Source organism: Schistocerca piceifrons, chromosome 10, assembly GCF_021461385.2.
Source record: "Schistocerca piceifrons isolate TAMUIC-IGC-003096 chromosome 10, iqSchPice1.1, whole genome shotgun sequence".
Lineage (NCBI taxonomy): Eukaryota > Metazoa > Arthropoda > Insecta > Orthoptera > Acrididae > Schistocerca > Schistocerca piceifrons.
The window spans coordinates 113,936,700-113,951,291 of NC_060147.1; the positions used below are offsets into that span (position 1 = coordinate 113,936,700).

Genomic DNA, 14,592 nt, shown 5'->3' on the forward strand with positions numbered 1-14,592 from the left:
TCTACAATTTCCAAGTTTATGCCCGCATTTCTGGGTGAAATATACGTTTCTCTTGCTACTATTATGTTCTTCAAAAGCCGATCAGTAATAGAAAACCACAGCAACGTTGGCTTATAATCTGCGTTTGTTAAAGAACCATTCCCCACTGAACCCTAACCTTGCTGTTCTCTGTCATTTACGTATTTCGTAAACTTGGGATTTTCGTTTTTACCCCATTTTCATCAATATGTGGTACATTTTCCCACATTCCGTTTACAGTGTCTCCTTTTGCTTCAGCCTTCATATTTCTAAGTATCAAGCTTAATGTTCCACGAACACGAGTGTTCCTCGTAGAGTTCCATAAATTGCATTATATACAATAACGTACACATTTTTGTCACTGTCATTGTATTTAAGGCCTCTGAAACAAAATTTGCACGATATCAATTCATGAACGGACAAAAAAGAGGCGCCATCTCGCGAAGACGAAGAAAATATTGGGGGGGGGGGGGGGGAGCCAACGTGCGCAAGTATGCAGACCCGGCTTCAGATTTCATTTCTACGTTCGCCAGTTGCGACGACGTGAGATTTTGGGTGTTTCACGCACGTCTTTACGTATGTAAGTCAACGTGCTTAAGCGAAACGTGCCACTGTAGATCCCACGATATATAAACTTTGCAGTGTTTGATGACAATAGTAAATATCTCAATTGATCGATCTATCGATACTAGCATTATGTGTTTGTTGTAGTATCTTTGTAGTAGAGCTTTTAATTGGTTTATTTGGAATGTATGGCGATATTGTTTGTATTTGAATGAGTAAAGATTTTTTTTTTTAGTTAGAGTAAAATTTATAGCTGAAAGTAAGGCATTCTATGAAGGACATCAGCAACACTTCATTTTTCCATTGTAAGCGTTAAATGCATTATATTTTGACAGCTGCTGTAGCTCGAAGAACGTCGTTGCGGTTTAGAATAGGTAAATAATAGATCTGTATATAATCTTACGCTATGGAAAGGAATGTGTTAAGTGCATTTATTCAAGCATCGGAAAAAGCAGCTAATATAGCAAGAGCATGTCGACAGAATGCACATTTATTTGAGCTCCTTGTGCAAGAGAAGGTAGATGACGAGAAAAACCCTAGATTTGTACACGATTTCAAGACTCTGGCTGACGTTCTGATACAAGAAACAATAAAACATGATATCGGCGAACAGGTAAACAGTATGTGAAATTTGTAAACACACGAAAACATTTGGTTCAGTGTCCGGAGATGTCAGCAAATGACAAGCCGGCTTGTCTCTCTTGCAGTTTCCGGAATTAGCGCAGCATATAAAGGGAGAAGAGAGTAATAAATTTCAAAACACTCTGGGTGAAAGTATAACGGTTGAAGTAAAAGCTGACAAAGATTCTACAGCAGCGCTGTTGAGTAAGGTAATGTCAGTACATATTTAATGTTAGTGCCTTTTATTGATAACCAAGCCTTAGGCGAACATATTTAAGTGATTATGAATCAGTTTGTAATGAGTTCTTCAATATAAAGTTTTAAGAAAGTCGTCTGTAATATATGTAAGTTTCATTACTACATTTTACACTCCTCCGTGGAATTCATGTAACTTAAATATTTAAATGTAGTTTATTTATAATGTTATTTGTACTATAAGCTGAAGTTGTTAAAATTTGCAATGAAGGTGTACGAAGGTCTACCGAGTCATTCTGTGTCAAATCAACAGACCTATTTTACCTCACCCTCTTAGATTTTGCTGAAAGTTGGTATACTTATAGTGGGCACTGAGACTAAGAAAAATGCTAAATTTCAATTTTTTATCTCAAACCATTCCTGAAATATGGCTATGTAAACTTTCCAAAAACCAGCCAAAAATGTGTGAAGGGACTTTTTTTAAATTGTCCTAGGAGCTGCCGTAATTGAGCTAGAGAACTGGGAAAGGTATCATTTTGCATGCTCTTTCCAGGGATGCACAACAAAACATAGCTTCTAATTAATAACCTTTTTCAAAATATTAATTAATATTTTGATTTAATTTTTTTACAAAAGTACATAATTGAAAATTTTCAAATTATTTCCATAACTACTTCATACTATTGTAAATCACATGGCGAAATATAAATCTGGGATGATGATGGGTTCATTGCTAAAAAAAAATATTCCGGACCCTTATTTTTCAGTAACAGCCCTAGTTTGACCAAACTGACTTTTAACAAACAGGAATTTCTTTAAAATATACTGAAAGGTAAGTAAAAAAAGTATTAGAAATATCAAAACATCACCTTATTAAACCAAAACTAATCAGCATATTTTATAATTAAGTTGATTGTTTATTTTAATTTCATACAACTTCACTAACAGTATATTAACCGATATAACTAAAACAAGAAATTGAGCATTTAACTACAAACTGAAATAAAGTATGAATAAGTACAAGTATTTACATAATAGTTCTGGTCCATGATGTTTGAAACGTAACTATTAAACAAATTAAATACGTAATGCTTGTTTTTGAGTAACAGGTATCTGTACATAGCTAAATTTAACACAATAGGTACTAACAATAATTTTGAAACAACTTTCTATAAAATATACATTAACACTAACCTGAGACAAAAATTAAGTTTTGAGTTGAAAGCAGTTTCCCAATTAATTGTCTTGGTACTTCACATATTACATTTTAATAAAGCTGACTGGGTTTGATTTACATCACTTTCATTAAGAATGTATGTTCTCCCTGTCGGAGTAAATGGATTCACTTTTGTGAGAACATCCACAACTGACACCCACACGACATCTGTGTGTGCAGGGTAAGAGAATGACTTAGCTGGTCCACATGTATGAAGAAAAGTTATTTTCACTTCATCAAGTTCTTCGTTTTTTTTCTAAAATGTACCCAAGCCACCAGTTTCTGCCATATACAGTGGTGATATATCCTGATACATCTTGTAACTTCAGTTTGTCTGGTGATGTAGTTACTTCCCTCTCCCAACTCTGCATATCACCTGAGAAGTATTTGACTATTAATTTTGATGGAGTGTTGGGAATGAAAGCGTGAAATTGCTGTGTTCCTTTGATTGTCAATGTCTGTTCAAGTCGGCTTTTTAAGAATATTTCTGAAGCAGTGTAGTCTTCTTGAGTGGAATATGCAAAATCAACATTTGTAATATTATCTACAGCCCACTCAAATAGATCTCGTGCGGTTTGGATCTGATTCTGGTATGGCCTTTGCAAACTTGCACGAGCTGCCAGTCTCTTTACTGAACCCCCTACTCCATCACAAGGCCCTTTCCCATGTGCTGTGGCTGAAAAGTGCCACTCAGCTTTTATGTTGAAGTCTTCCTCATGAAGGCAAAGGTTCAGGAAGTTTTTCTTATTTTTATACTGAGCGGCAGAACCGTCAGAATAATAGTATATCGTTTTTGGAATCTTTTGAAATGTATTTGTTAGGTTTTATTTGTTAGGTGTAAACCGCAGTTGTATTGTGCTCCAGGCAATCAGAAAAAATGGCAAAGCTCATATGCTCAATTTTATTTTCCTGTTTGTAATATATAACAAAAGGATGAATGGTAATCTGTTGTCTTGTCCAGTGGAAACTCTTAGCTTCATCCTGTAGAACTATACTATAATTTTCTGAAAAATCACATATGACAACAAATTCAGATTCCATAAGGTTTTCTCTTGTGGAGTTAAGGAATGTTCGTTGTTGCTTGGCAATGAAGTCATCCCGAATCAAAATCGACATCTTACTACAAAATAAATCTATGAATTCTTCAGAAGTTTTCTGAACAATTTCCAGATTACATCGGTCAACTGACATCCACTGTCGGAACTGAACTTGTTCAATTGAGTTTTCATGAAAAGAGTCTTTTAAAATTTTACGTATGACAAGTTTCTCCTGGACAGTATTCACAGTTTCTCATGTTGCAATCAACTGATGATGGGTTGCAAAGCATTTTTGCAATGCACTCCTTATAATTGTCTAAGCTGCTGTTTGTTACTGTATTTAGTTTGGCATTTTCTATCATTAATTTTATGTTTTGGTGAGTTGTGCACACGCAGACAGTGTGTGTGCCACTCCGGCCAGCTAATACACAATGTTTTGGTCTCAACTTAGCGAATTTAGAGAAACCTATTTTTATGTTAGGAAACTTGTCTTTGAAATGTTTGTAAGCTTCTTTAAGGTTACACAAAATAAGTCTTTTTGATATTTTTTGTTTTATTTCCACAATCTTTAATACCTGGCATTGCCCCGCTAACTTCATCATTTTCATAAAATGAATGTACAGCTTTGACTGTTACTGTTGGTAAACACTTCCCTGGTTTTGGGTTTGGACCTTCCATGAATCCTCTTTCTTTCAAAATTTTTTTGGGCTGCTGAACATTGTAATTAGGATCATTAAATTCCCTCATTATTTTCCTGACACTCCACTTTTCAGGTAAAATTGTAAGAATCGTTAGTTTTTTTGCTCTACTTATGGAATTTTTAAAGTTTCTTTTAAGATTTTCAAGAACGGATTCATCAGTATCTGACAAAGAGGTTTCAGGAGCAACAAAAAGTTTACGTGTCATTGATGAGATTTTCTTCACTTTCAATTTGGTGCAATGCCTAGATGCTAGTTTTCTCTTGTCAGTTGGGGACTCACCCAGTTCTTGAAGTGTTGTATTAAATGTTTTAACAGCTACTGAAGTTGGAGTGAAGTCAGGGTCTTGGTCTCGGATGATTGTCTCTGATCCAGAAGATTCTTCTTCAACACTTTCATCACTGATGGGCTCTGGTGTATTTTTCAATTTGGTTACATCTTTTCTACATTTATCACAAATATTGGCACCACTTGGTATTTGAGGAAATAATTTGGGCATCCATGTTGTGACATTTCTCAGTTTTTTTCTGTCTCTAATAAAATGATTTGACTTCTTCAATGGATTACAACACTGCACTCTTACAGCACTGCACTTTTTACTTGGTTCCATATTTATACAAAAACCACTTATAAACTGCCCTTCAATGTATAGATTTACTTGAAAATGAACTATTAAATGTAATAGATACAGACTGGTCAACACAGAGGTAACAATTGATTTGCACTAAAACCACAGTGCACAATAGTGCTGTAGGCACACAAAGCCCTAGAAGGTAACAATGCGGACTACATCATCTCAACAATGGCTCCAGTCTCTGAATTATTGTACAGACATCAAGCCCTATGTATACGGTCCTCTACTGACGTACTACCTTAAAGGTCAGTTTGGTCAAAGTAGTTAGTGAAAAACAGGAGTCCGGAATAATTTTTTTTTTTTAACAATGAACCCATCATCATCCCACATTTATATTTTGCCATGTGATTTACAACAGTATGAAGTAGTTATGGAAATATTTTGAAAATTTTCAATTATGTACTTTTTGTAAAAAAATTAAATCGAAATATTAATTACCGTTTTGAAAAAGGTTATGAATTAGAAGCTATGTTTTTTTGTCTATCACTGGAAAGAGCATAAAAATGCTGCAAAATGACACCTTTCCCAGTTCTCTAGCTCAATTAGGGCTGCTCCTAGGGCAATTTAAAAAGAAGTCCATTCACACATTTTTGGCCAGTTTTTGAAAAGTTTACATGACCATAATTCAGGAATGGTTTGAGGTAAAAAATTGAAATTTGGTATTTTTCTTAGTTTCAGCACCATGAACCTGTGGTGAAAGCCAAAGTCTACTTTAGGTTGAAATTTGACAACTTTGTTGCCAACAGTGTTGATATAAGACATCTATATGTGCTGACAGACAGACCTGTAGCATGCTTGAGACATAGTTTAGGTTGGAATATGTCAGTTTGGCTGTGAATTGCTGAAGCGCAAAAATCTCGGCATGAAAATACATCTGCATACATACTCTGGAAACCACCACACAGTGTGTGGCGGAGGGTGTGCTGTACAACTACTACTTGATTCCTTTCGTGTTCCACTCGCAGATATAACAAGGGAAAAACGACCGTCTATATGCCTCTGTATGATCCCTAATTCCTCGTATGCAATTGTCATCATAGATTGATGTGTGTCATAGCCCAAGATAGAGATTCGTCATTGCAAGAATGTACTTGTATCTCTTATGTATGATTTTGCTGAAATCTGAGAGTGTGCCTAAATTCTGACCTAACTAGACAAAATACCAGCTAACTTTATTTATGAACCACATGAAATTATAACCATCCATTCTGATTGGCTACCAACAACTGACTCAAAATTTGTCACACTTACTTCCCTTCACTTATCTTACTAAGAATTACCGTCAGCAGCATGCAACGGAAAGGCCGCAGTACACTGTAAATGCATTTACCTATGTTTTCAACTCTTGCACTACAGATCAGTTTGTCATCACCTCCTGGCATTTCTACAACTGTAGAAATTAAATCATGGTCAACGTGTCATCTCCCATTAGGGTGTTACAAAAAGATATGGCCAAACTTTCAGGAAACATTCCTCACACACAAAGAAAGAAAATATGTTATGTGGACATGTCTGGAAACGCTTACTTTCCATGCTAGAGCTCATTTTATTACTTCTCTTCAAATCACATTAATCATGGAATGGAAACACACAGCAACAGAACGTACCAGCGTGCCTTCAAACACTTTGTTACAGGAAATGTTCAAAATGTCCTCCGTTAGCGAGGATACATGCATCCACACTCCGTTGCATGGAATCCCTAATGTGCTGATGCAGCCCTGAAGAATGGTGTATTGTGTCACAGCCGTCCACAATACGAGCACGAAGAGTCTCTACATTTGATACCGGGGTTGCGTAGACAAGAGCTTTCAAATGCCCCCATAAATGAAAGTGAAGAGGGTTGAGGTCAGGAGAGCGTGGAGACAATGGAATTGGTCCGTTCTACCAATCCATCGGTCACCGAATCTGTTGTTGAGAAGCGTACGAACACTTCGACTGAAATGTGCAGGAGCTCCATCGTGCATGAACCACATGTTGTGTCGTACTTGTAAAGGCACATGTTCTAGCAGCACAGGTAGAGTATTCCGGATGATATCATGATAACGTGCTCCATTGAGCGTAGGTGGAAGAACATGGGGCCCAATGAAGACATCACCAACAATGCCTGCCCTAACGTTCACAGAAAATCTGTGTTGACGACGTGATTGCACAATTGCGTGCGGTTTCTCGTCAGCCCATACATGTTGATTGTGAAAATTTACAATTTTATCACGTTGGAATGAAGTATCATCCGGAAAGAGAACATTTGCACTGAAATGAGGATTGACACATTGTTGGATGAACCATTCGCAGAAGTTTACCCGTGGAGGCCAATCAGCTGCTGATAGTTCCTGCACACACTGTACATGGTACGGAAAAAACTGGTTCTCCCGTAGCACTCTCCATACAGTGACGTGGTCAACGTTACCTTGTAAAGCAGCAACTTCTCTGACGCTGGCATTAGGGTTATCGTCAACTGCACGAAGAATTGCCTCGTCCGTTGCAGGTGTCCTCGTCATTCTAGGTCTTCCCCAGTCGCGAGTCATAGGCTGGAATGTTCCATGCTCCCTAAGATGCCAATCAATTGCTTCGAACGTCTTCCTGTCGGGACACCTTCATTCTGGAAATCTGTCTCGATACAAACGTACCGCGCCACAACTATTGCCCCATGCTAATCCATACATCAAATGGGCATCTGCCAACTCCGCATTTGTAAACATTGCACTGACTGCAAAACCACGTTCGTGAAGAACACTAACGTGTTGATGTTACTACTGATGTGCTTGATGCTAGTACTGTAGAGCAATAAGTTGCATGTCAACACAAGCACCGAAGTCAACATTACCTTCCTTCAATTGGGCCAACTGGTGGTGAATCGAGAAAGTACAGTACATACTAATGAAACTAAAATGAGCTCTAACATGGAAATTAAGCGTTTCCGGACACATGTCCACATAACATCTTTTCTTTATATAAAAACAAAGATGATGTGACTTACCAAACAAAAGCGCTGGCAGGTCGATAGACACACAAACATTCACACAAAATTCAAGCTTTCACAACCAACGGTTGCTTCGTCAGGAAAGAGGGAAGGAGAGGGAAAGACAAAAGGATGAGGGGTTTTAAGGGAGAGGGTAAGGAGTCATTCCAATCCCGGGAGCGGAAAGACTTACCTTAGGGGGAAAAAAGGACAGGTATACACGCGCGCGCACACACACACACACACACACACACACACACACACACACACACACACACACACACACACATCCATCCCCTCATACACAGACACAAGCAGACATTTGGAACCCTTGTCCGCCACGACCGTGGTACTTGATCGTCGGGAGTATGTTACTGAGGGACTGCGTCAGCTTTCAGACAACACCACATACAAAGTTTGCCAAGGTAATCTCATTCCTGATGTCCAGGCGGAGCTTGAAGGAATACTCAGAACCTTAGGCCCCCTACAAAACCTTTCACCTGACTCCATCAACCTCCTGACCCCACCGACACACCGCACCCCTACCTTCTACCTTCTTCCTAAAATTCACAAACCCAATCATCCCGACCGCCCCATTGTAGCTGGTTACCAAGCCCCCACAGAACTATCCTAAAATTCACAAACCCAATCATCCCGACCGCCCCATTGTAGCTGGTTACCAAGCCCCCACAGAACGTATCCTAAAATTCACAAACCCAATCATCCCGACTGCCCCATTGTAGCTGGTTACCAAGCCTCCACAGAACGTATCTCTGTCTACGTAGATCAACACCTTCAACCCATTACATGCAGTCTCCCATCCGTCATCAAAGACACCAACCACTTTCTCGAACGCCTGGAATCCTTACCCAATCTGTTACCCCCGGAAACCATCCTTGTAACCATTGATGCCACTTCCTTATACACAAATATTCCGCATGTCCAGGGCCTCGCTGCGATGGAGCACTTCCTTTCACGCCGATCACCTGCCACCCTACCTAAAACCTCTTTCCTCATTACCTTAGCCAGCTTCATCCTGACCCATAACTTCTTCACTTTTGAAGGACAGACATACCAACAATTAAAGGGAACAGCCATGGGCACTAGGATGGCCCCCTCGTACGCCAACCTATTCATGGGTCGCTTAGAGGAAGCCTTCTTGGTTACCCAGGCGTGCCAACCCAAAGTTTGGTACAGATTTATTGATGACATCTTCATGATCTGGACTCACAGTGAAGAAGAACTCCAGAATTTCCTCTCCAACCTCAACTCCTTTGGTTCCATCAGATTCACCTGGTCCTACTCCAAATCCCATGCCACTTTCCTTGATGTTGACCTCCATCTGTCCAATGGCCAGCTTCACACATCCGTTCACATCAAACCCACCAACAAACAACAGTACCTCCATTATGACAGCTGCCACCCATTCCACATCAAACGGTCCCTTCCCTACAGCCTAGGTCTTTGTGGCAACCGAATCTGCTCCAGTCCGGAATCCCTGAACTGTTACACCAACAACCTGAAAACAGCTTTCGCATCCTGCAATTACCCTCCCGACCTGGTACAGAAGCAAATAACCAGAGCCACTTCCTCATCCCCTCAAACCCAGAACCTCCCACAGAAGAACCACAAAAGTGCCCCACTTGTGACAGGATACTTTCCGGGACTGGATCAGACTCTGAATGTGGCTCTCCAGCAGGGATATGACTTCCTCAAATCCTGCCCTGAAATGAGATCCATCCTTCATGAAATCCTCCCCACTTCACCAAGATTGTCTTTCCGCCGTCCACCTAACCTTAGTAATCTCTTAGTTCATCCCTATGAAATCCCCAAACCACCTTCCCTACCCTCTGGCTCCTACCCTTGTAACCGCCCCCCGGTGTAAAACCTGTCCCATGCACCCTCCCACCACCACCTACTCCAGTCCTGTAACCCAGAAGGTGTACACGATCAAAGGCAGAGCCACGTGTGAAATCACCCACGTGATTTACCAACTGACCTGCCTACACTGTGAAGCTTTCTATGTGGGAATGACCAGCAACAAACTGTCCATTCGCATGAATGGACACAGGCAGACAGTGTTTGTTGGTAATGAGGCTCACCGTGTGGCTAAACATGCCTTGGTGCGCGGCCAGCACATCTAGGCACAGTGTTACACCGTCCGGGTTATCTGGATACTTCCCACTAACACCAACCTGTCAGAACTCCGGAGATGGGAACTTGCCCTTCAGTATATTCTCTCTTCTCGTTATCCGCCAGGCCTCAACCTCCGCTAATGTCAAGTTGCCGCCGCTCTTACCTCACCTGTCTTTCAACATCTTTGCCTCCTTACTTCCGCTTTGACTGACATCTCTGCCCAAACTCTTTACCTTTACAAATGTCTGCTTGTGTCTGTGTATGTGGGGATGGATATGTATGCGTGTGCGAGTGTATACCTGTCCTTTTTCCCCCCTAAGGTAAGTCTTTCCGCTCCTGGGATGGGAATGACTCCTTACCCTCTCCCTTAAAACCCCTCATCCTTTCGTCTTTCCCTCTCCTTCTCTCTTTCCTGACGAAGCAACCGTTGGTTGTGAAAGCTTGAATTTTGTGTGTGTGTTTGTGTGTCTATCGACCTGCCAGCGCTTTTGTTTGGTAAGTCACATCATCTTTGTTTTTAGATATATTTTTCCCACGTGGAATGTTTCCCTCTATTTTTTATATATATTAATAGAGGGAAACATTCCACATGGGAAAAATGTCTATATATATATAATAGAGGGAAACATTCCACGTAGGAAAAATATATCTAAAAACAAAGATGATGTGACTTACCAAACGAAAGCGATGGCACGTCGATAGACACACAAACAAACACAAACATACACACAAAATTCAAGCTTTCGCAACAAACTGTTGCCTCATCAGGAAAGAGGGAAGGAGAGGGAAAGACGAAAGGATGTGGGTTTTTGGGAGAGGGTAAGGAGTCATTCCAATCCCGGGAGCGGAAAGACTTACCTTAGGGGGAAAAAGGACGGGTATACACTCGCGCACACACACACATATCCATCCACACATATACAGACACAAGCAGAGTGTGCACTGATATGAAACTTCCTGGCAGGTTAAAACTGTGTTCCGGACCGAGACCCGAACTCGGGACCTTTGCCTTTTGTGGGCAAGTGCTCTACCATCTGAGCTACCCAAGCACAACTCACGACCCGTCCTCACAGCTTCAATTCTGCCAATACCTGGGCTCGTACCTTCCAAACTTCACAGAAGTTCTTGTTTGAAAAGCACTTGCACTTGCGCGTGAAAAGCAAAGGTCCCCAGTTCGGTCCAGCACACAGTTTTAATCTGCCAGGAATGTTTATACCTTATTTATGGAATACTACCTCCACCTGTATATGTACATATACAGTCCAAAGACTGGTTTGATGCAGGTCTCCACGTTACTCTATCCTGTGCAAGCCTTTTCATCCGTGAATGACTACTACAACCCATATCTATTTGAACCTGCATTCTGTATTCGTCTCTTGGACTCCTTTCACAGTTTTTACCCCCCCCCCCCCCCCCCCCTCCCTCCCATATTTCCGTCCAATACTAAATTGACAATTTGTTTCGTAATGTGTCCTATCAACCGATCCCTTCTTTCAGTCAAGTTTAGTTTTTTCCCCAATTCCATTCAGTACCACCTCATTAGTTTTGTGATATACCCTCTAATGTTATGCTATTTATATTTTTGTTGTGCTGTTATAACAATGGTGGCTCTCATTTGTCAATAAAAAATTGGACACTAGCATCTCTATACTGAAGAGAAGAGGATGAATCTTACAGAACTGCTGCTTAACACAGTCCAATTTGAATCTGATGATTACCTTTAACAGATCTCCACCCCTTCCCACTTTAGTAGTCTGGAATCGTTTCACTTTGTTTCTTCTCCTTCTTTTCCTCCTCCTCCTCTTCCTGTTTTTCTTCTGAGCTCTCCTACTTTACCCTCCTTCTTTGCTTCTTCTTTTACCCTTTCTCATGGTTTTCGCTTGTCAGAAAACTGTGCCCTCATGGAAATGTTGTCCAGGGCACATAACCCACCTATTGTCTGATTAAAATTACTTGATAGTTGACTCTTCATGCATTGTAGCTGGTTCCCACCAACCTGGGTGCTCAGCATCACATCTGAACCGTTCGCCATTGCCAAACTGCCAGAACAATTGGTTACCTTCTAATCCCTTGTCTGTCTTTCTTTCTTGATGTTTTTGGATCCTGAATCATGGGTCTGACCCTTTTATTTCATATTTCGTCTCTCTCTCTCTCTCTCTCTCTCTCTCTCTCTCTCTCTCTCACACACACACACACACACACACACACACACACACACACAATGTTAATAATGTAAACTTTACACAACGTTGCATGAAGCCAAATTTTCAAAAGCTGTCAATTGTTGTGACTGGGACATCAGAGTCGCAAACACAACAGCCCTTTGCAGCATAGTGGTTAGCGTATAAACTTGATGTGTAGAAGGTTGAAGCTTCGAATCTCATCAAATGCAGCACCATTTTTTATTTTTCTAAATCTAATCAAAAGACTTCATCATTTTCATTCAATTGACTGGTTCAAATTTAATTTTTTGATTTCTAATATGTAACTGCATCGTTTTCATCATCGTATTGACTTTTTTTATTTGCTCTTATTTTTCTTCCTTTCATTCTTTTTTCACTTGGAATCTGCTTGTGTCGCCTATAATCTGTAACCAAGTGCCAACCAGGACTGCTCATTGGTTTGTAATGCAGCATCTCGTGTAGCAAGTGTGAGGATAGTTTCAGGTAACCAAAGACAACGAGAAATAAGTTTGCTTTTACCACTAAAGCTGAAATTTTGCTGTTGAAGGCAGCTATGCAAACAAATAAATTATGAAATTTTCTTGTCTTGAGTTTGCTGGTAGAAGTTAGCCTTCAATGCTGTGAAGAAAGTGATCGTGATTTTAATTCTGATGCAATTGATTGATCACTGTTTTCAAGGATACATTGCACAGCACGAGGTTGTAGTTAGGTTAGGACATCAGTTTAAATTCAGGCTACAAAACCCATCATGTGCCACACTTCAGTCATTCAGTCACTTAAAATCAGTTGTTAACAGAGCATCTCCCATTTCCGTCCCACCTCTCAGCGGCTGCTTCCGACATTGCACCGCAGTGCACATTAACAGCATTTGTGAAGTGACCCCTTTTGTGTATGTGTTGGCTATAACAGAGCAGCAGCCGGCAGCAATTGTGGCAACACAGTAGCAGCAAGTGACAGACGTCAGCTATAATGTAATTTTAATCGGACTGTAGTAACGCCTCTGCCTTGATGCCTCAGTATGCGTCCTATCAACGTATCATTCGTTTCGGGCAAGTTATCTCATGAAGCTCTTTTCTTCTTCTTCTTCTCCTTCTTCTTCTTCTTCTTCTTCAGTTCAGGTATTAAGCCTTTGCATCTTAGGGAGCCATATCTTCATTGAGCTTCCCAGATTTCTTCGGCCTGCTGGATTATAATTCCTGAAGTTGTAAGATATCCTGCGACTGTTCATTCTGTCAAGATGTTCACTCCCTTTTTTGTGTTGTCTTCAATTTTTTTTCTTATTTTAAATACGTTTAATTCCTTCATAATGTCCCCATTTTTTAATCTGTCTCCTTTGGTACATCCTTTTACAGCCCTAAGAAATCTCATTTCTCTTGCCTGGATATTACTTGTTGTTTTTAAACAACCCACAACTCATTTCCATAGAACAGTGTGGAAACGGCTATTACTTTATTAAACTTCATTTGTGTTTCGCAGGAGAGCTTCTGTGAAGTTTGGAAGGTATGAGACGAGGTACTGGCGGAATTAAAGCTGTGAGGACGGGGCATGAGTTGTGCTTGGGTAGCTCAGTCGGTAGAGCACTTGCCCGCGAAAGGCAAAGGTCCTGAGTTCGAGTCGCAGTCCGGCACACAGTTTTAATCTGCCAGGAAGTTTCATTTGTGTTATTTTGTGTGTTTAGTTTATAATCACGTGTTTATTGTTCCACGTATGTTTCCAGACTTGTCTACTTTCTTCTCTATATCTTTATTGTACTTGTATGTGGTGATACCATATCCCAGATAATGAAACTGGCTGACATGTTCTACTACTGGATTGTTCACCACTGTGTTTTGTTCTTGTGGGGTCATATCGTATAATAAGCATTATTATTATTATTATTATTTAAATTTTCTTTGTGGGTATAGTCGTATTATAGTTTTTGGCTTTTTGTTTAGAAGGTAATTTGCTTTTTGCAGGTTGTACTCATTCTCTGCTGAAATTGTTACACCCTCTGCATATAAAACACAATTCAGATCAGTCAGTTTGTCTTTTCTGATACCTGCATAAAACTTGGTTTACCACATGGGCAAAATGCTCTACACCCTTGTCTGACTCTTCCCACCTAGTACTGATGGATGGTGCTGCCAGCTGTCCATTTATAATTAATGTGATTGTTGTGTTTTTGTATAGACTCCTTATGGTGTGTATTAAATGGAGTGGGCATTCTGTTTTCTTTGTTGTGCTGCACCATTTATTGTAATTAACTTTGTCAAAAGCTTTTCTAGATCAGCAAATGCTAAGTAAGTCCCTTGATTAAATTCTGTATGTTTTTCAGCGATCTGCTTCATCACA

General features: G+C 40.2%; 1 protein-coding gene across 1 annotated transcript in view; it reads left to right on the forward strand.

Annotated features, from left to right (window-relative positions):
- Positions 1-778: 778 nt before the first annotated feature.
- Positions 779-14,592, forward strand: part of LOC124718834 (inositol polyphosphate 1-phosphatase) — a 42,736-nt gene continuing 28,922 nt past the window's right edge. Inside the window, exons 1-2 of the mRNA XM_047244457.1 lie at positions 779-1,195; positions 1,290-1,412. Of these exons, the coding sequence (XP_047100413.1) occupies positions 989-1,195; positions 1,290-1,412 (330 nt within the window). The 5' untranslated portion in view covers positions 779-988. The remainder of the gene's footprint in view (positions 1,196-1,289; positions 1,413-14,592) is intronic.